Genomic DNA, 22,613 nt, shown 5'->3' with positions numbered 1-22,613 from the left:
AGAACGAGTAGTGCATAAGCCGAACACAGGGCATTAGCAGACACAACTTGTGAGCTTATTTGGCTAAGTCCTCTGTGATCTGCACATTAAGGTTACTGGACGATGAATTTGTTTTGACAATACAACTGCTATACAGATTGCATCAAACTCTGTCTCCCACGAAAAGACAACAATCACCTGGCTGATTTGTTCACTAAAGATCTACCTCCCAAGACGTTCAAGTTGTTAATGTCCAGATATACGTTTTCAAGTCTCTTTTTTTCCCATGAAGAATTCGACTTGAGGGAGGAGGGGTATTAAAACTAACGACGGTTATAGAGTTTGTTAGTCAGTTAAATTTACTTATCCCTATATAAATTCTGTTATATATATATTTTTTACGAGTCAAAATATCTTTACTCTTCTGTCTCCTTACTGATACGTGGGTATTAGATGCAGTTTGTTGTCACGAGACTCTCAACAAATTCGCCGCAGTTAGTAATAAATTCATTGGAATATGCGGTTTGTCATCGTGAATCATACATTCATGCATATATACAAGTGAAAACGATATTTATAGTTTAAAAAAAAATAAAGAATTGACAGAGAAGGAGAAAACAAATACAACTTGAGTTCATCCCAAGATCTTGAATCGGTTGTGTTTTTTTTCTGTCGTTTAGTGGTTAAACTCTACAACTTAAAACAGCAAATTGAGTCTTTGATTCGATTCTTTCTATTGTAAGGATCCTTGTCCTTTAACTCCATCTAGCAAAACTGTAATTTTTTCTCAAAAAAAGAAAAATAATATAATAAATAGGAAAAAGAATATCAATCTTGGTCTTCATCATCAGGTCATCGTGTGTAACCTCTGCCTCTTTGTCTCCTCAAAGGCCATTTCAATCTCCTGCAGATTTCAGATCTTTCCTTCTGTGTTGATCCCAAAGAAAAAAAAAACTAAGCTTCTTTTTGTGGGATTTTTTAAATAAAAAATAAGGTAAATATATAGATATATAAATATATTGCATAGCTGTCTTATTAAATATATATAAATGGTGGTCTTATCTGTCTCTCAATGTCTTGCTTCTTCTTCACACATCAAATCCTCTCTTGATTCTTCCTCTTCAGTTTAGCTTCTTCATTCTAAGCTTGTCTTGATTTGGAGTAACCTTTGTTTTGGAGGTTCTTAGCATTTGGTGGAACCTTTCTAAATCTGGTGATTTGGTGAAAATGAATCGGAGGCAGCAAGTCAAGCGTAGAGTAGGTAAGTATGAAGTGGGAAGGACAATTGGGGAAGGAACTTTTGCTAAAGTCAAGTTTGCAAGAAACTCTGAAACTGGAGAACCTGTAGCCCTCAAGATTCTTGATAAAGAGAAAGTCCTCAAGCATAAGATGTCTGAACAGGTCTTTATTCTCTGTCTCTCTTGATTTAATTAGGAAACTGATCTTTTGCTTAGCCTCTTCTTTATTATTTGATTCTGTTTACAGATCAGAAGAGAGATAGCTACTATGAAGTTGATTAAGCATCCAAATGTTGTTCAGTTGTATGAGGTAACAACACTCCTTTTGTTTTTTGGCTTTTGTTTGTATTTATTTAATTTAATAATATCATGTTAACTTGCAGGTGATGGCAAGCAAGACAAAGATATTTATCATCTTGGAGTATGTTACAGGAGGAGAACTCTTTGATAAGATTGTAAGTTAGCACTTTTTTTTTTAATAAATATAATTGTGATTGATGGGGTTGTGTAAACTGAAAATCTGATTTACTGTGAAGGTGAATGATGGGAGGATGAAAGAAGATGAGGCTCGTAGATATTTTCAACAGCTTGTGCATGCTGTGGACTACTGTCATAGCAGAGGTGTTTACCATAGAGATCTCAAGGTTACATACATTCTAAGAAAGTTTTACTATTATTAATCTTTTAACAACTATAATTGATTCAACTATAATTCCGTGTGTTATGTTATGTTCAGCCTGAAAATTTGCTATTGGATGCATATGGAAACCTCAAGATCTCAGATTTTGGATTAAGTGCTTTGTCTCAGCAAGTCAGGGTAATGACTCTTATAGTATTTTATTTCAGTTTTTAATGTTATTGTTAAGCATGGTTTTATCATATGATGATTCAGGATGATGGACTCCTTCATACATCGTGTGGAACTCCAAACTACGTTGCTCCTGAGGTCTGCCTTTAACAACATCATTTTTGTTAATACATATGATGAGTATAGATCTCTAATCTTTGTGGGTTTATTTTAGGTTCTTAATGACGGAGGCTACGATGGAGCAACAGCAGACATGTGGTCATGTGGTGTTATACTCTATGTCCTGCTTGCAGGTTACTTGCCTTTCGATGATTCTAATCTAATGAATCTTTATAAGAAAGTGAGCAAACTCACAAATTCTCCCTTTTTAGATTTTGAATATTTCCAAGCAATCCTTAGTAAAAAAAAAAAGAAAAAAAAGCAATCCTTAGTATCAGTTTTCATTTATATTTGTAGATTTCATCTGGGGAATTCAACTGTCCTCCATGGCTATCACTTGGCGCCATGAAACTGATCACTCGAATCTTAGATCCTAACCCCATGACTGTAAGTAGTACTACCTACTACATTTGTTAACAATAAAAGTCTATCTTCTTTGTCTCTACTAAGAGTTGTTGTGTGTCACAGCGTGTAACACCACAAGAGGTGTTCGAAGATGAATGGTTCAAGAAAGATTACAAGCCCCCAGTGTTTGAGGAGAAGGATGATTCAAACATGGACGATGTTGATGCTGTTTTCAAGGACTCCGAGGTGTGTGAGAATTAGTTTTTTTTTTTTCCCTTTCATTTTTTATGAAGAATAATAACATCATGTGATTGGGTCTTTTACAGGAACATCATGTTACCGAAAAAAAGGAAGAACAGCCAGCTGCAATCAATGCCTTTGAGATCATCTCAATGTCAAGGGGGCTTAACTTGGAAAACCTGTTTGATCCTGAGCAGGTTTGTGTTTTGTCCACTTTTGTCTTCTAGCTTGTTCTGTATATTTGTATTCTGATTACTAAATACTTTTTGTTTTGTATTTACAAATCAGGAATTTAAGAGAGAAACAAGGATAACTCTGAGAGGAGGCGCAAACGAAATCATCGACAAGATAGAAGAAGCTGCAAAGCCTCTCGGTTTTGATGTGCAAAAGAAGAACTACAAGGTTAGTGAAAAAAATTCTTGTTAGAAAATGAAAAAAAAGGAGAAGCAAATAACTAATCTGTGGTATTATTACTTATAAATCAGATGAGGCTTGAGAATGTAAAGGCTGGGAGAAAAGGGAATCTCAATGTGGCAACAGAGATATTCCAAGTAGCACCAAGTCTTCATATGGTTCAAGTTTCGAAATCAAAAGGAGACACTCTCGAATTCCACAAGGTAAAACTCCATAGCTTGGTTTTTTACAGCTAAGCAGAGGTAATGAATGATGTGTGTTTGCAGTTTTATAAGAAGCTGTCTAATTCTCTGGAGAATGTAGTCTGGACGAACAACGAAGTGAAGAAAGCTGGAAAGTGATGTATTATGAATGTTTGAGTCTTTTGGGACAAGCTTACTTTCTTTATTTATGAGCTTTTTTTTTTGCTGATCCGGCTCTACTTTTGTAAGGATCGATGAGTGAGTGGTGTTGGTTTGTGTAAGGTGTATATATGAACTGCAATATCACTTATAAAGTCATATCGTTGCTTGAACATTTCAATTTTATTGCCAGTGGCTTATAAAGTTTATGAATTCTACTTTCACAGCTACAAAAACGATGTTTACATATCTTAAGTTCAGTTTTACAAAATACATTTGTTTATAAGTTCTTATAGAACATACTTATTGAAGATTTTACCTCTGGGGAACCATCGGATGCATCGAGATTTGATGCTACTGACATCGACAAGTACATGAGGGAGGGAAATGGGAAGCCAATCTGGCATGTAATATGCTAATGGTTTTATAGATAACATATACACATTAGAAGATAAATAACACACAACACAAAGCTCTTATTGATCCTTATTACATGTAAGAGTGGAAGAAAGTTATGCAGCAATACCCAACATTTTAGGGGGGTATGAAATCTCCAATATACAAATAAATAAATAGGCTGGTTCGGTTTGGTATATGTATAGATATATATATTAATAAATGAGTTGATAAGTTGAGAGAAACTGGTAGTAATCAATCATCTTCTTTGGAAATTGAAGGTTTTAATGGAGAAAGCAAAGACGACCGAGAAGAAGACGCAAAAGGCGACGACCATAATAGCGGAGACACCGAGGAAGTCATGTTTGTATCCCATCACTTCCTCAAGTAGTTGTTTCACCATGACTTTATGAACACCGTCCGATAGCTTCACCTCTCTCTCATCATCACCGTACTGTGACACCAATAAACCGTACAGTGTCCACGCCACCGGGTTTGCCCAGTAGTACCATCTCCACCATAACGGTATCCTCTGTCCAAATCAAATCCAAACCCAAAAGGTAAAAAAAAAAAAACATACTACTTCAAAGTTTTCATGTTAGCAAAATAAGTGTCACTTTTAGATATTTTTTCTGTAAATGATTGAAATGTGAAAGCTACTTATTATTACCTTGTATGGGATCATGAAACCGCTGAAGAGGTTCCAGAGCATGTAGAAAGGGGCAGCAATAATGGAGGCGACGTTGTGGTTTGGAGTGATTGCTGTTGTCATCATCCCGTAGAATGTGAAGTACATTATCGAAAAGTACATGAAGAATAAGTACCACAAGAACTTCACAGCCGACCATTCGAATGAGGCCATCGCATAGAATATGCTACTGTATATAGTGGATTGGGCTAGCACGTATGGAAACTCTATAAACACCTGCCAAAAAAATACCAATCTTTTTTAATTAAAATTCTTCAAAATAAATAAAACAGATGAATCGTTGTAAGCACAATTAATCGTTGTAAACAGATTCATCTATGTAATATTTCTCATCGTTGTAAGCACAATTAACCAGACGTTAAAAAAATAAAAAGAAAACAGATGTTATTTTGACCTGTGCAAATGCAAAGGGAAGTGCCGAGTACATTCCAGCTGCTCTCTCGCGGTAAGAAACAAATCTTTCAATGGAAACAACTGGCTGTGCAGCGGTTGCGTTGGTGATTCCAATGAAGAGAACGGCTGCGTACATTGATCCCATTGAATTGAATAACTCTTGTTGAGTGTCCCTGAAAATGTAATGTGAATGGTTTTAAAGAAGTTCATACAAGTGGACTGATGGAGTCAGATAGTAGTAAAATTAAATTTACCTCTTGGAGCCGAATTTCCAACAGATTGTGCCAAGCATTAGAGAGATGACCACCGTGTAAAAGAACCGAACCGCGGTGTACTGCGGGTTTCGCCAGTAGGACAGGTTTTGTTTCCACAGGCAAGCAACAAACTGACTGTAGAAGGACTGAGAATATCTGGTCGGAAACTCGAGTTCTTTTGAAATATTACTTGGCTTGCTGAGGCCTTCCACCAGCTCCTTGTTGCGTCTAGAGACATGAAAAAAATATGGTAATAAAGTAAAACCAAACCTCTGAAAAACCTTTAAACTTAATGGAGGACACTAAGTCACATACCGACAAAGATTCGAGTTCCTGTAAATTTCAGCAAAATCAAGACCAAGTCGTTCTTCCTCGGTCGATGAGGTGACATCAAGCATCCATGCTGCTGGATTATGCCCGGCTTTGATCTTTTTCACCCCTTCAATACACTAATGACAAAAAACAGATAAAGACTTAGATCTACATGTATCTCTTATTAGTTCAGGTTAACGAACTATTTCCACACGTGTACACCATCTTTCAAACTCGTCCTAATTGCACACAATTTAAGTATATAAAGCTATTATCCCCCAAAGCAGAACTAAAGCTACCTCGAAATACTTGATAAGGTCACAAGACCTCTGGCCAAGTGGACCGGCGTATATGAGTTCACCACCACGTTTCATGAACAAAAGCTCGTCGAATGATTCGAAAATATCAATGCTAGGCTGATGAATTGTGCAGACAATGGTTCGTCCAGTGTTAACAATATTTCTAACAGTCCTCATCACAATGGCAGCAGCTCTTGCATCCAATCCCGAAGTTGGCTCATCCATGAACACTATAGAAGGGTTTGCAACTAGCTCAACCGCAATAGTCAGCCTTTTCCTCTGTTCAGTTGATAAGCCATCAACTCCAGGTAGACCCACCAATGCTCCACTCAATGAGGTTAGCTCCACTAGCTCCATCACCTCATGGACAAACGCCTATAAGAGTTTGAGATAAGGTCAGTCAGTATATATAATCCTTGAGAGATCCAAAAAAGATGATGTTTGTTTGTTCACCTTTTGTGTCTCTGAGTCAATATCTGATGGTAAACGGAGGCATGCGGAGAAAAGTAGAGACTCAAAAACAGTAAGGCATGGAGAATGAACATCATTCTGCTCACAATAGCCTGAGATTCTTGCAAAAGTTTCCTGCCTTTTTGGGAAACCAGATATGTACACATCTCCTTCGATTGTCCCACCGGTTTTTCTTCCGGCTAAAACATCCATCAGCGTTGTTTTGCCAGCACCACTTACTCCCACCAACGCTGTAAGCACACCTGGTTTAAAAGCTCCAGTAATATTCACAAGTAACTGCAACCTATCTTCTTGTATTCCTTGTTCTTTTAGTCCCTAAAAAAAAGCATGTGCAAGAAAATTTAAAAAAATGCATTCAGGCTGAAACAATGTTGGAAACTTGTTTGTTACATACCAACGGAACATCCACATAGTAATTGATATTGCTGAAAGACAAAGAGAGCGGTTGAAAGGGTAGAACCATGCCTCTATTCTTGAAATATTTTCCTGGAAACCGAAATAACAAATAAGCATTAATTATGTTTTCTTTGAGAATAACATGTTTGTTCCACTCACCATGTATTGAGCCTGAATGCTGTAAGTACTCTCTTAGTTCCACAACAAACTCATCGCCTTTCCTTTTCCTATCTCTGTCGTCCAACTCTTCTCTAGATACAACAGCTTGTAACTTACCCAAAGCTTTTACAAAAAGGGTTATGACCAAGATTAGTAAAGTGTTGATATGCTTTTTTAGGGGTAGAAAGAAAAAAAGGAGGAGAAAGCTTACGGTTGAGGTAAGCTAAGAAGACTGTAAAGAGCAGATTGAAAAGAATCGTGTATCCGAGCAAAGCACCGACACCAATCCAATACCAATAGTTCTCAGTGAACAAACTTCTTTCTCGTAGCAATGCCACACCAAGAGAGTCGGTGGTGTGATTCCCAGCTCTCTTCAAAGACAAAAAAATAATACATTAGTATATATATATACACCAGATTCTATAGGTTGTAGTAGACATTTTCCTCCACCTTTTGCCAAGAAGGACTGAGGAACTCGTTAACAGAAGCTGCGTTTTGAGCATACATCAATGGAGAGATCCAGTAACCCCAAATCCACCAGGTGGGTATGCTATCTGAGATATCAAAACAAAGAGAAATTAATGAATAATTCATTGAGAAAGTTCAAGAAAGAGAGTATACAAACCTCTGGAAATTATAAACCCTCCAAGAGTCATGACCACCAGCATTGCAAAAGACCCAAACGTATTAGCAACTATCATATGCCGGCCTAAAGAACCCATCACCCGGAAAAGACTCAATGACATCTGATGCAGAAGGAAATACAGCAAGAACTGCTGAAGAAACCTGAAGATTGATCAGACAAAAGTTCACCCCCATTAAACTCTTTTTTGTGCAATTAAAATTCGTTTTATGAAAATGTATGTACCTGGAGAAGTGTGGATCGTATCCGATTGTATAATACGTGACTGCTACCCATGTGGCAGACTCTATTATTGAAGTGGGAACACTCAAAAGCCAGGAAGGTAATGTATAAGCCCAGCTCGGGTAAAAATGCAAGTCTCGGTGCTTATACAGAACCGGAAGCTTGGCCACTAGCATTGGAACTTCTGTAAATCCGTTAAAGAGAATGATCACCATGGAGAAGTAAAGCGACCCAAGATATATGTTGCCATCATCAATAGTGTTGTGATGCATTGTTGTCCGGCAAAACACGGTCATTGTGATCAAGGCAACTAAAAGAAGCTGCATATATATAATATGTGGATGAGAATGAATTACTTTTAAGTTTATTTAACTAATAACTCTGAAGACAGATAATAATTTGGGAGCCGAACCTGAACGAACTTGAACACATAAATAAATGCATTCTGCTTCATCAGTTGCTTTTGCCAAGAGAAGTTGATCTTGAGAAGGTCTCTCCTCTTAACACCGTATTGAGATGTAGACAACGCGGCTGAATGATTGAAACGTTTATCAAATGGAACATCAAGTTTCTTTGCCAGCTTCTTGCCGGTTGGAAAAGAACGAAAAGCTTCAGCAAACTTCCCAGGTGGTACGTAGCGATAAGGCCTAAAAGGGACTGACCAGTACTGCTGCTGGTCTTTCTTCGAAGTAACCTGTGAACAAACGCAAATTAAATTTAGAAGAAAGCATATGAGCAAAACGAGGTGCACAGAGATTTTAAAACACTTCCAGAACTAACACTATTAACAGAAGCTCATTTTTTAAATTTTATAATTAAAAACAATGGACGACTTCAAATTATTTAAACCTTAATACCTCTTGCAAGAAATCTGCAACATTCTTCCTCTCAGGGCAGCTAAATCCCAAGGATGAAAAGAAGTCAAGAACCTCGTCACGAGGACCCTGGTAGATAATCTGTCCCTCGGACATAAGGATAACATCATCGAACAACTCGTATGTCTCGGGAGAAGGCTGAAGTAAAGAGATGACAGTGGTTCCTTCAAGGGCATGAGTTGAATGCCTCATATACATTATTATCTGATGAGTCGTTGAACTATCTAAACCATTTGATATTTCATCCATGAAAAGGACTCTTGCTGGACCTACTAACAGTTCCCCTGTCATTTCAAAATTCCACTCATTTAGTAAAATATCAAATTGTTAAATCATCTTACATGATGAAAGACATAACACACACACACACCTGTTGTGAGCCGTTTCTTTTGTCCTCCTGAGATTCCTTTGATCATCTCATCACCAACCAATGTGTCAGCACATGTGTCCAACCCTAAGATCTTTGTTGGATGTTTGAGAATTTCAGAAAGAGTTTGAAGAAGAAACTATAGGAAATGGTCACAAGTTTGGATTGGTACCTTCATAATATACTCCACGACGAGGCTTGTCTCTTGTCCCCCAAGAGCTAAAGACTAGAGGGTTCGAATTGAATAAAGGGTATGATTAAACATAGAAGAAGAGATTAAATTTCAACTTAAAACAACAGTTTACCTTCATAAATATATCAAGATCTTCATCAGGTACTATGCCTGCAAGCTTTTCCCTTCTTGCTAGCTCCACTAGCATATCTGTTTTTTTTTTTCAGTTTGTTTTAAAGTGCCAAACTAAGAAATAAGTGCACACTACACAAACACACACACACCGCTTCTTACCATATTTGAATCCAACACCTTGACAACGACCAGCAAACTCGAGATTTTGCCTAACTGTCATCTCTGCCACATGCCAATCCTGTTGGCTGACATACGCAGACGTCCTTGGCGCAACTATCTCTTTGAGGTTGTATCCGTTGTACGTTATTTTCCCTGATGTCTTTCATTTGCCAAGAAAAAAATATGTCAACGTAAAGAAGAATATCTTTACAAAGCAAGAAAGATTCTGCTATCACCCTTGTTGTTTGTACCTGAAGACTGTTTCCAAGACGTCCAGCTAAAGATAAGAGCAGTGTTGTCTTTCCTGAACTTGGAGGGCCTAGAAGGAGTGTCAATCTACAAAAAGCAAAAGCGAATGAAGAATTATAACTGAACAAAACATACAAAAACTTTTTAAATGAATAACAGAAATAATAAAAATACCTTGAAGGTCTAATGATTCCACTGACATTGTCTAAGATGGTTAGTTTGCTTCTTTCCCCACCATACAAACGTATATTCCTTAAAAACGCCTGTAAAATACACAAAAGATGGTTATAACAATTTTTTTAAAAATCTTCTTAGCCTAAAATAACATCATTCTCACACAATAAAAGATGAAAAAAATTGAAGAAATTACTTCTGCCATGTTAATGATGAAATTGGGAATTGTTGGTAACGCTCGACTTCCCACGTGGACGAATGATTCCACCATCAGATTCTGAAACCGAACTTCAATCTTTGGGAATTTCAAATCCACTCTGCCAAAAAAAGGTAAAAAATAATAATTCAAATTGAAATTTGAGAAGTAAGCAAATTAAAAAGAAAAGCAGTAAAAAGTAAAAAGGTGAATTACGCGTCGAATCTCTTGCGGACGCGAGCGAAGAAGAGTTGAGGATCATGGTCGACGGAATTAACAAGGCGGTCGAGTAGAATACGCTGCTCGCTAGCTTCGAGGTTACCAATTCTGATCTCTTTGTGCTCACCGATGTCATCCCTGAAAATGCCACGTCGGATCCGAGAGTAAGTCGGCAGACGCTGCAACGCCACCCATCGAAGCTCTTCTTCTTCCTCTACTTCGTCTTTCAACGAGCTCGAACGCGAGAATGCGTTCTCCGTCGAGTTCCACATCACAAGACGAGATGAGATTTGCTTTTGCTTTGCTCTCACTCTCTCTCTTCTGTTGGTTTAATCTCTCACACACGAGATAAGTGGTAGGTGAAGGTTGCCATTAATGCACTTGTCTCTCTCTCTCTCTCTCTCACATCTGGCCGTTAAAGGTGAAATAACAGTTGAGGAGACGAGAGGCTATTTAATTCTAAGCGGGGAAAAACAATTGAACTTTTTTTCTTTCTAACATTGATCGTTGTAGGGACAAGTATATAAATGGACCGTCGGATTAGAGTATAACTATATAGTAGTAGTATTACTCTACCTATATTTTGAATTAATTATTAATTTGATTCCAACGACATTCTTCTTCCCCCTCCCCTCAACGGTTTTTTACTTCTATTTGTTTTATTGCTTAACTAAGACAATGTTTTTCTCGAGCGTTTCAAAACGATTATCCAGTGTGATTTTTCAAAGTTGAAACTAAAGTGAGGCTGGAATTTCCAAGCGTCATTTTCTGTCTGGTTCTATCATCCGTTTCAAATATTTTTTTTATTAGAAATATTACGTTTGTATAAGAATTACCCTTCAACATATAGTTTTACATGTTTTTGAAAAAATCGTGATTATTTGAAATTTTTCTTAGAGTTCAACTCTTGAACTCATGATTTATAAAAAATAAGTAAGTCTTGGACAAGTATTAAACAAAGACGACTTTCACGTTCTATCATTTATGTGTTAGGTTTAGAAATTTCCAATTCACATTTATTACATGGATTTTGGACGGTCTGACAGATTTACAAGTTAGATGAATCAATCTCAATAGATTATTGTTTGGGCTATATTTTAGAACAATCATACTATTTTAAAACAATCATACTATCATCCATTTACAGTGGACAAGGAAGACAGCAACTTTTATGTCTAAACGATAGAGCCCCTCTCCTTGTTGCAGCAACTGTGCTTGTTTAGTTAACGTACATCTCTTGCTAAAATTTTGCAGTTATAATTTAATTTAGTCCCATGCTTTCAAAGTTATCTGTGTCCGCGGTGCTGCATCATCATTGATTGGTGAAGAACTAGTGAGAGATGGTGGAGTACAGCTTCTTTTGACTCTTCTTTCCCATTGCATTTAGTGTGGTTCAGCCAAAAACTTCACAACACGAACCAGTTGCAATCATTGTATGGGCCTAGAGTTGCCATCACACTAGTGAGATTCCTTCCCGGCGGACATGTATCCATCATTCGTGTCTACATGCAATTTGAGCTGACCACAGAGCCTTTAAAACTTGTGTGGACTCCAGCAATGGCAGCATTTTTACCTGCACAGATTGAGAGACCATCTCATGAGATCTTTATCGTGAACAACTGAAGGGTTGTGTAATTGAACTGCATGCGCCCGAGCAATCTGGTCAACCAGAAATGAGAGACGAGCCACAAGTTATTTTTTTTTTATATATATATTTAAACTGATACATGAATTGGAGCAGTAGTGAAAGTTCTTTTGAGTTAATAAACTTTTTGGTTTACGTTTTTGAATTGTTGTCATGTTTCTATGAGCATTAAAATGTCACTGAGATTCCTTGGACTTGTTTTTCTTTGGAGAACTAATTGGCTCAGCCCAAACTGAATCGGACAACTTCTTTCTCTTGGACAATTCGTCCATTGTTATGTTCTTCATGAAATAAATATAGGGCGGAAAACCAGGTGGACGGGATGTGGTAGCTCACTTGGTAAGGACCTTGTGGGCCAATTGTCATGCTCACGGGTTCGACGCCAAGCGGAGGCGAACTACCCATTCTGTCATCAAATGCGGTACTGGGTGTTGGGCCTTGTCCCCAGCCCAGGTAAAGCCCTCCCGGGTGAAGTGGACCGCTGCCTAACCGGGCCCAGGGGAATGACCCACGTAAGTGGGGAACCCCTGGATTATCAAAAAAAAAAAAAAAAAAAAAAAAAAAAAAAACCAGGTGGATGCAGGAAAAAAGTATAGATGTGATTCAAACTTCTTTCTAGTGGAACCACTGGGTTGTGACTGCCTTTCCCATTATTTTGTGGGTTCAACCCTCTAGGTTTATTCTTGTCAAGGTCATGGCTAGGGTTTCGCCAGCCTTGCAAGTGTAGTTCCATTTACGCCCACTAGGACCTCGGAGGGGGGCAAGGGGGCGTTTGTGTCACACGTGGAGCTACTTGGTTTGTATTCATGTCATTTCAGAGCGTGACTCGGTCATTGATTGTGATATAGGTCATTTTTTCACTGGTTACTTTCATCAATCTAGTCTTTAATGACGACCATATGTTCTTTCTATATGAAACTGAGTGATGGTTTTCTACATATTCTGATTGTTCACCATTGTGCTTCCTTTGCCTTGAAGTTTATACTAGCCAATCCCTTCCTTTTAGAGTTGTATTGTTGTAGAAGAAACCAGGGCCGGCTCAACACTGATAGGGGCCCTAGGGCAAAAAAAATTTTTTTACTCTCTAAAATTTATATAGAGATAATGTTTAAAATATTTTTAAAATTTAATCAATAATATTTTGTATATTTTGTAATGAAAATAAAACTATATACAATCAAATAATTTTGGGCCCTTTTCAATTTTATTTATTGTATTTATAATTTTTTGTTATATATAAAAATATAGATTTATAAAAAATTGGGCCCCTTATTTATCATTACATGAGGGGACACGGACTCGGACCCGGGGCGGTCGCACTGCTTGTCCCCCCTTGTAAGCCGGCCCTGGAAGAAACTATAACTGTTAAAATTTATAAATATTAAATAGGAATAGCTGAAAACCGGGATCGTCTGGCGATATGAAAAATCGTGAAGGTTTTTTGGAAAAATATGCAACAGTTTAGTTAAAAATGAGATATAGACGAAGCAGAGGCGAACCTGTATTTTGGGGGCCCATTCAGAAAAATAAAAACTTTAGTTTCTCTGAACAAAAAAATTGTTTCACTAGAAACTGAAAAGTCGTTGTAAGCCCGTGACTGAATTAAAAAGAAGATGATTTTTATTTATTTTAAATTTTGTGTTAAATTTATTATTATCTAAATCCTAAAAAATTAAACACCCACGTCACAACTTAATATTTTATTCTCATAGATATAACTTGATTTTTTTTTGTTAACCTTTTTGTACGTTTAGCATTATATAAAATACACAAATATAAACAAAAAATAGAAATGGGGGCTCCATAAGATGGGCTCTATTAAAATGTTTCAAATGCATGCGTACAAGTCTGGCTTTCAAACGAAGTGAGGTGTGAATGAAGAAAAAAATGGCTTTACTATTGATAATTAACGAGCCTTGACAAAAGAACAAGTGAATTTAGTAAAGAAATGAGTCGAATGTGTGTAAAGTCTGTTCTCCATATTTCAATCTATTTTCTTGTTTTTATAGATCAAGTCATCTTTCTTAACACTGTATATCCATTGTACAAAAAAATTCCATTAGTTTGCATAGTTTCACATTTTATAGGATTCGAAGCTTTTCAGTATATAAACATTAACTTTTATTTAAACGACTAAATCAAAGAGGTTTCCACAGTCCAAATCATCTACTCATCCGTTTCGTTATAAGTTGTCGTTGTGACATTTTTCACGGAGATTAAAAAAATTATATAATAGATTAATATATTCTAATTTAATGTATAATTAATTAAATAAAAATGATTTAAATAAAAAGTTATTAGTTATTCAAAAGGATAAAAAAATAAATTTAATGTACGAAATTACACTGAAATTATAGAATGAAATGACATGAAATAGAAAGAATATTTATCTCATTCATCAGATATAAATAACATTTATTTAGGTGGATTCGATGTTATTAGTCAATGCGGTTTATTACCCTTTGGAATAAGGTTTTCAGTTCAGTTTGAAATTATTAACAGTGGTTTTTTGACCGCATAGGTTTGACCACGTTATTCATTCCTTATATATTTTACTTTCGTCTCCTATCTTTCAATTCAATAATGGCTAGAGCTTGATTCGCGTGGATATTCGTTTTTGCTTTGCAAAAAAAAAAAATTATCTTGTATAAATACTAGTATACATTTTTAAAATTTATATTTATATATTAAATAATTATTTAATATATTTCTAAACATAATTATTTAATAATTTATAATGAATAATTTTATTTTATTTTTTGATGTGTCAACTGTTACAAACATATTTTTAATATATAACCCGTGTGTTCGTGCAAATGTATTTTTTATAGATCAAAATTTTAATGTAAATAAAATGGTTATCTATTTTTATATTTGATTTATACGATTAAATAATTCAACATATTATTTACAGTTTTGTGGTTCATATTATGTATTTTTATAACATTTTTATGTTTTTTAAACATAGTTAATATACCAAAATAAAAAATAACCACCCCGTAATAATAAAATCTTGTTATATTTTTGACATTGATTAAGTATAATTTATTATGTAGCTAGATTATATGAAATATTTTTTAAATAAGTAAACATAATTTGTTAAACTGTATTTTAAGAAAATGCATCAATTAAACTATAAAAGACAAAAATACTAACATGTAGGTAAATTTATTATTTCAATGGCATAGTATTGTAAATAATTTAAAAAATTAAGGGTTAATTTATATTTGTATTTATATTTTAATAATATATATATTCACTATATTCAAAGATCTTCAATTACGCTTTATTGAACTTTATTTCTTAAGGGAAAATTTACACTAAATTCTTACATACATATACTACTACACATTTGCATGTATTTGGTAATTTGTAAATTTTTTATTAGGATACGATTTCATTGTCATTTATATTAGTGACTTTTATGTTAGTTGTCATTATTTTTTAGGTTAGTTGTCGTTATTATATGCTGACTTTGTATCAGGTAATCAGTTTTGCTGGATTTTGAACCAAAAAAAAAAATCCATGATTATTACGCCATCTATTCCATAATATAAAGATGTTTTAGAGAAGTTTTGATGTTTTCGTGACAAAAAAAAAAAAAGAAGTTTTGATGTTTCAACTAAATTCTAGATAATATCTACTAAATTCAAAATAATATCTACTAAATTCTAGATAAAGAAGTCTAACTAAATTCTAGATAATATCTTCTAAATTCAAGATAGTGTCTTACTAAATTCTAGATAATGTCTTACTAAATTCTTTAACTTAAATACCAAAATTGGTGTGAAACTTTTTGACTACTTTCAATATATTCAATATTCAAGGTTTGTAAAGACATTCCATTTATTTATGTTATATATATATAGATATTTATGCTTGGAGAGAAGCCTAAGACAAAAGTTATCCCCACCATTGATTATCTCTCTATCATCAAAGTCTCTCGTCTCAAGAAAATGTCAGTCCAAAAATGCATTTCACCACTTGCAACGATTCTCCTACTAGCAACAACGATTCTATACAACAACCAAGTTCATGCAACAAGTCCAATCAAAACCATCGTAGTTTTGGTAATGGAAAATCGATCATTCGATCACATGCTTGGTTGGATGAAAAAACTAAACCCAGAAATCAACGGCGTTGATGGTTCGGAGTCGAACCCGGTCTCAGCATCGGACCCTTCTTCAAAGAAAATCCAGTTCGGGTCAGGTTCACATTACGTTGATCCGGATCCGGGTCATTCGTTTCAGGCGATAAGGGAACAGATATTCGGGTCGAATGATACATCCAAAGATCCTCCACCGATGAACGGGTTTGTTCAACAAGCATATTCGGAGGACCCCACTGGTAATATGTCTGCAAGTGTTATGAATGGATTCGAACCCGATAAGGTTCCTGTCTACAAGACACTCGTCTCTGAGTTCGCTGTCTTTGATAGGTAATTCTTTTAATGATATAATTTTTTTAGTATTTTCGTTTCTTTGAAAGTATTATTACGTCATAGAATTTTATTGTCGCATCCTTTGTCCTCTTACTGACTGGCCATCTTAACGTTACGTTTCGGGTATATATATTTTATTAACGGTACTGACTGGCCATCTTACTTGATTGTTAAAAATGGTTAAAAACAAAAACATATGGTTCCATTAGAATAATTTTCTAAATATTACTTTTTTGTATTTTCATCTCTTTATGGAAGTATTGTTACGTGATATATATACTCTCTTCTTTTTTTTGATAAAATACGTGATATATACTCTTGTTTTGGTTAAGTACGTAATATATTCTTATTGACCTTTTGTGTATATAATAAACTTTCTATTACTAATAAAATGACTAGTACTAAAAGGCAATAAATCTGAAAATGATTTTAAACAGATGGTTTGCATCGGTTCCATCATCGACGCAACCAAACCGGATGTTCGTGCACTCAGGCACGTCGGGAGGAGCCACAAGCAACGACCCAAAGTCACTTGCATTAGGTTATCCTCAAAGAACCATTTTCGAAAATCTTGATGAAGCCGATATCTCTTTCGGAATCTACTTCCAGAATATTCCGGCGGTATTGTTTTATCGAAACCTAAGGAAACTTAAATACATTCCTAAGTTCCATAGCTATAGCTTATCCTTCAAGGATCATGCAAAGAAAGGAAAGCTCCCTGGTTATGCTGTGATTGAGCAACGTTACATGGATACAACATTTGAGCCAGCTAATGATGATCACCCATCTCATGACGTCTACCAAGGACAGGTTTATTTTGGCTCTTATTTAATTTATACACATATATGTATATATCAATTTTATGTAAAGTTAGTATTTTAAAAAATTCTAGAAAGATAAGATTTTTTAATTAAAATTATTATTAAAATAACAATAACTAAATTAAGAAGAAACGATGTTTTATTATCCATAAATATTGAGATTTAAAATATAGTACATTTAGAAATTTTCACATTATATTTATTCAAACTTTAGAAATATGTTAATCAGCTATATAAGTAATTAACTTTCCAAGATAAACTAAAGCTTGATGTTGAATTTCGATTCCAGTTACTAACAATTTTTATTTTTATTTTTATTTTATCAAACTTTCGAGGATAAATCACAGTTTTAATGATTTACTTAGAAACATAATTATTTTAATTAATAGTATATTTTATTTTTCCATAGCTAATATAACTTTGAAAATATTTAATACTTATATATATATATATATTCACATTATGGTTTATGTAATTTATAAATATTATACTAAGTATATGAATTAATTAATAATAATAGACTAGTAATTTTTATGTTTGGATGTATATGTTTTTTCTTTGACAATGTAAAAATATAAATTTCCATGACATAGACTCTAAGCTACTTATCATAAAATAACTTAATATTATAGAATTTATAAATGAAGTGCAAATAAAATGTTCCAATGTTTTTTCTAGTGTCCAACAATGTTTCGTTACACATTTTCAGAAGTTTATAAAGGAAGTGTACGAGACACTTAGAGCGAGCCCACAATGGAACGAAACCCTACTTTTGATCACTTACGACGAGCACGGTGGATATTTCGACCACGTTCCAACACCAGTTCGCAATGTGCCTAGCCCGGACGGTATAGTCGGACCAGAACCATTCCTATTCGAATTCAACCGCTTAGGTATTCGTGTACCAACAATAGCTGTGTCTCCATGGATCGAGAAAGGAACGGTCGTACATGGACCAAACGGGTCACCATTCCCATCATCTGAATATGAGCATTCTTCGATCCCGGCGACTGTAAAGAAACTATTCAATCTATCAACGCCTTTCCTCACAAAAAGAGATGAATGGGCAGGGACGTTTGAGAACATTTTGCAAATCCGAAAAGAGCCTAGAACTGATTGTCCCGAGACGTTACCCGAACCGGTTAAGATAAGAATGACTGAGGCGAATGAGAATGCTAAATTGAGTGAGTTTCAGCAAGAGCTTGTACAACTAGCTGCGGTTCTAAAAGGAGATGATGTACTTACAGCATATCCTAAAGAAATAGGAAAAGGAATGACTGTGATTCAAGGGAAGAAGTATATGGAAGATGCTGTGAAACGATTCTTAGAGGCTGGTCGTTTAGCTTTAGACATGGGAGCGAATAAAGAAGAGCTTGTTCATATGAAACCTTCCCTTACTGGAAGAAGACATTAAGCTCGTTCTCCCCTTAAATTTCTATCATATCTCACCTTTTCCTTTGTTACTTATACAAGTCAAACACCTCATATTTTACTAATAAAATGTGTTTTAATTGACACTAATTTTAAAATTACAACAATTTTAGGATACCATTTCCCATCAAACTTTACAATTTTCTTTTTGTGCCGGTACTCTTTTTCTTTTTTTTTTAACAAACCAAACTTCCATTACTTATAAACTCCAGAGTTAAGGTTCATACAAAGCTGATTTTGCAAGAGCATCAGCTTCAAGGTTTTTAAGACGAGGAACGTAATTAAAAGAGCTAGAGACAAGGGCTTCACGAAGAACAGAGATATCGTGAAGGATCCCTTGAATTTCAATGACATTATCCTCAGAAGATAGTGCTGAGACGAGCGTTTTCGAGTCAGACCAGAAGGTGACTGAGTTGAGCCCTAAGGAGACTGCATCTGAAAGTGCAGCTTTAACCGCAAGACTCTATTGCTTGGTTATGGATGAAAGTATACACTCTCTTGGTTTCAATTTATTTGATGTTTCAAGAATTTTTTTTAATTATATAACTAGTGATGATCTCACTATCCTATATAAAAATCTATTGTCATTTGACATTTGCAAATAATTACATAATACTGTATTTTTATTGGTTAAATTAATTTTTATTTAATATTATTTTAATGTTACCAATAATTTTTTATAAAAATTGTACTTTTTTTAATATGTGTACACTAATCTTAAACATCAACTAAAGTAACATTGCATAATCTTGGTACAGAAAAAAAAAGAAGTGGAGTAGCTTAAAAGGTAAATTTTCAAAAAGACCTAAAATTTGGTTTAAAGAACAAAATAATTTTATTCAACTCAATGTAAAAGTAACATTAATAGGTTGTGAAACTACAACTAACATCTTATGAACAAACACAAAACTAGAAAATACATTTATGCAAAATCCAAAGCTGATAAAGTAGTTTATACTACATAAGTTGATCTTATAATTAAATTTTAAAAGTTTAAGAAAAATATGATTAAAATTAGTATAAATCATGTAACAATGAAATGTGTAAATTAAAATTTAATACAATTAATTAAAATGTTATTAGTGGAAAATATTTGATATATAATCAAGGTCTAGGAGACTTATTATAAAATCTACTTAAAATTTGTTGGGCATTGGCAAAGAAAAACCAAAATAAAAACAATTAGAAATCATACACTAATTGGTAGACAAAAAATAGAGATTTATAGTTTCAAAAAATCAGCAAATATCTTTTGAAAACACATAAATATAAGAAACTCGTCGTTCACAAGGACAAATTTGTCAAAAACATACTTGAGTCCCACTAGAAAGTGTCTCACAATTGGAAAGTGACTCTCACTGTAAAGGAAAGACAAAAAGTGTCATAAGGTGTAATCAACTCATTTTTATTGTTGTATCTTATCTTAGAACAAGAAGAAAACATAGTCAATACCAACTTAAACAATTTTCATCGTGCGTATTAACAAGCTCGGCCCTGAAAACTCATAAAAAATTGGACTAGAAACAGTAAAGGTAAAAAAGACTTGTACCAACGGGTAATAATGATGAAAAGTTAATTATATTAGAAAAATAGGTTTGAACTCTTCACTTTTAGAAGGTAACATCGGATATTACCAACTGAACTACATACAATACTGAAAAGTCGGCAGAAAATTATACATATTCGCAAAAAGCCGGAAGCACATGCTTCTATAGCTCCTGTCCAGGGTCGCTGCTGCATATTAATACTTCAACTTTGATACCATGTCGATTTTATTTTAAACTAACATTTATTTCGAATAAATTAACTGAACTATCAAACTTCAGTCGAAATCAACTTTAACTGAAATAATATTGGTTAACCACGTTGAGTCAAATAGCACATATACACTTTCTCCTTTGCTAGCTGCCATTTGTAATTTTTTTTTTTTTCAAAAATTACTCAAAAACCAAAAAATGTACCCAAAATTTTGGAAAATTCTAAAACCCCGAAAACCTTTTTAAAAAATCTGAAAATCTAGCCAAAAACCTGAGAAAAATGGTAAACATACGAAAATCAAAATGTACTCCAAACCTCAAGAAATCTATGTATATTCAAAATTTCAAGAAATCTATAAAATTAAAAAATAAATAAAAAATCCCTAATATTTTTGGGATGTTGGATATTTATAGTTTGTCACAGATTTTGGGTATATTTTGATTGCATATTTTTGGTACTAATGATTTTATTTTTGAGGTATTTGAATACATTTTCTTGGTACTTATAGTTTTTCTCATTTTTTCAAGTATTTATATTTTTATTTTAGGTTTTTGGTTTTATTTTGGATTTTGAATATTTTTAGATTTTCTTGGGGTTTTAGAATATTTCCAAATTATTGGATAAATTTATAGGTTTCAAGTTTTTTTTTCCATATAATGGTCAAATTCCAACCTTAATCATTTCCGCTGTGTCTTTTTCTATCTCAGCTTTTTGATTCATGCCGATTTCACCTTAAACTGACATTTGACTTAAATATTGTTGGTCACCGACGCTGACTCCAATATCACATATACATTCCATGTTCTTTGGAAAAAAAATAATATATCAGGTGCCACAAATATATACGCACCCGAGCCTTGCATGCAAATATCATTTACGGTATACGCTTTCATTATCCACATTGGGAAAGATTAATCCATGTTCATTGTTATGTCCTCATGATTCCTCATGATCAAATGCTAATTTCATCATCATTACTCGATGACAAATAAGAAATCCTGATTTGGTGCCAGCTGCTGGATTGGGTAGCTATGTGGAGGCATTAGTACGGAAACACGATGTTGATTTCAGTGTAGGGCTTCTGTCACGCTACCCAAATGAGTGGGGAAGACCATACATCAGACAGCCAAGGTTACAAGAAAACTTATACAATTCTTTAGTCAAAGAAAAAAAAAATTATACAATTCTGACTTACTTCTAAACCTAGAGACATGGGTTTACATCACACATTGTATTGGGCTTTAATACAGGTGACGCTTGCCGGCCCAGACTACAGAACAGAGCCGGGTCTTAACTGTAAGTAAACCGTAAGAAGTTTTTGTTTTGTGGTCTATGTCAATAAAGTTTAGGCATTTGTTTGAATCGCAGTTTCATGTTTGCTTTTGTGTAAAGAAAAAAGATGTTGCATATCTATATAACGGGTGGTTTGTTTTGCTCATTCATTTGTTTTTGTGGCTGTATCTTACTTGGACACTTGAGGAATTTAACGAATGTGTTTTCGCTACGAATGTTTAAATTTTAATATTTTTTTTAAGAATGTAATTCTAAATATTATTTTAAATATTATAAATCCAAGCTTAACCATTATTTCTAATAACTCATCAAATTTTATGGATGACTCCCTTAAGTTATCGTTTGACTAAGTAAAAGTTGACTGAAAATTAATTATAGAGGATTTTTTTTTTAAAAACATAAACATATTGAAACTCTAAATGGCTATCAAAAGAATAATTTTTTTTTTGACAACATCAAACAACATCAAAAGAATAAATTAGAATAATGTATTCCTATTTGTTTTTACTTAAAATACACCATCAATAAAAAAAATTATTTTCACAATTTATCAAATTAAATTTGAGAAGGGATAATATATTATCATTATTACAATTATTTTGTTCATTCTTTCATTCTTGTCACATTTGTTCCTACTGTTCTTCCAGTAGTGATCAATTACAACTTAAACATTACTTTTTAGTTTCGTAAAAAATATTATTTTAACATTTTTCATATATATTAAAAATAATTTAAATATATATTTATATATTTATTAAATTAATAGTATTTGAATAAATATTTTTTATAAGATCAATGTATTTTATAATTAATACTAAACTGAAAATAAATATAAATTGTATTAGATTCTAAAATAACATTCTTTGTGTAACAAAAATATCAAAATAAAAAAAACAAAAG

General features: G+C 34.0%; 3 protein-coding genes across 4 annotated transcripts; 2 read left to right on the top strand and 1 right to left on the bottom strand.

The window, feature by feature from the left end:
- Positions 1-622: 622 nt before the first annotated feature.
- Positions 623-3,699, top strand: LOC106446776 (CBL-interacting serine/threonine-protein kinase 3). Of its 2 annotated transcripts, none has more exons than XM_048777778.1 (14): positions 623-973; positions 1,167-1,380; positions 1,465-1,527; positions 1,601-1,672; positions 1,754-1,861; positions 1,954-2,034; positions 2,110-2,163; positions 2,240-2,365; positions 2,482-2,571; positions 2,653-2,775; positions 2,856-2,966; positions 3,058-3,171; positions 3,255-3,386; positions 3,450-3,699. In XM_048777778.1, exons 2-14 carry the CDS (start codon positions 1,207-1,209, stop codon positions 3,522-3,524), a joined length of 1,323 nt encoding a protein of 440 aa, XP_048633735.1. In that variant the 5' UTR covers positions 623-973; positions 1,167-1,206; the 3' UTR covers positions 3,525-3,699. The 2 variants fall into 2 exon arrangements, with proteins under 2 accessions (XP_048633735.1, XP_013744018.2); XM_013888564.3 differs by having other exon boundaries at positions 1,159-1,380.
- Positions 3,700-3,980: 281 nt separating this feature from the next.
- Positions 3,981-10,689, bottom strand: LOC106446777 (ABC transporter G family member 32). Its single transcript, XM_013888565.2, has 23 exons — positions 10,322-10,689; positions 10,106-10,226; positions 9,910-9,998; positions 9,738-9,822; positions 9,487-9,646; positions 9,326-9,402; positions 9,193-9,246; positions 9,024-9,114; positions 8,636-8,937; positions 8,191-8,472; positions 7,782-8,098; positions 7,539-7,699; positions 7,364-7,467; positions 7,125-7,284; positions 6,914-7,036; positions 6,753-6,844; positions 6,341-6,673; positions 5,888-6,262; positions 5,592-5,725; positions 5,277-5,504; positions 5,024-5,195; positions 4,591-4,845; positions 3,981-4,452 (listed from the first exon to the last, which is right to left on the bottom strand). The coding sequence occupies exons 1-23, from the start codon at positions 10,594-10,596 to the stop codon at positions 4,180-4,182; spliced, it is 4,263 nt and encodes a 1,420-aa protein (XP_013744019.2). The 5' UTR covers positions 10,597-10,689; the 3' UTR covers positions 3,981-4,179.
- A 5,140-nt stretch (positions 10,690-15,829) lies between these two features.
- Positions 15,830-18,752, top strand: LOC106446778 (non-specific phospholipase C2). The gene is made up of 3 exons (XM_013888566.3): positions 15,830-16,407; positions 16,848-17,220; positions 17,941-18,752. The coding sequence occupies exons 1-3, from the start codon at positions 15,845-15,847 to the stop codon at positions 18,643-18,645; spliced, it is 1,641 nt and encodes a 546-aa protein (XP_013744020.2). The 5' UTR covers positions 15,830-15,844; the 3' UTR covers positions 18,646-18,752.
- The last annotated feature ends 3,861 nt before the right edge of the window (positions 18,753-22,613 follow it).

The sequence above is a fragment of the Brassica napus genome, chromosome A4, assembly GCF_020379485.1.
Source record: "Brassica napus cultivar Da-Ae chromosome A4, Da-Ae, whole genome shotgun sequence".
Taxonomy (NCBI): domain Eukaryota; kingdom Viridiplantae; phylum Streptophyta; class Magnoliopsida; order Brassicales; family Brassicaceae; genus Brassica; species Brassica napus.
This window is presented reverse-complemented; position numbering and strand designations above follow the sequence as displayed.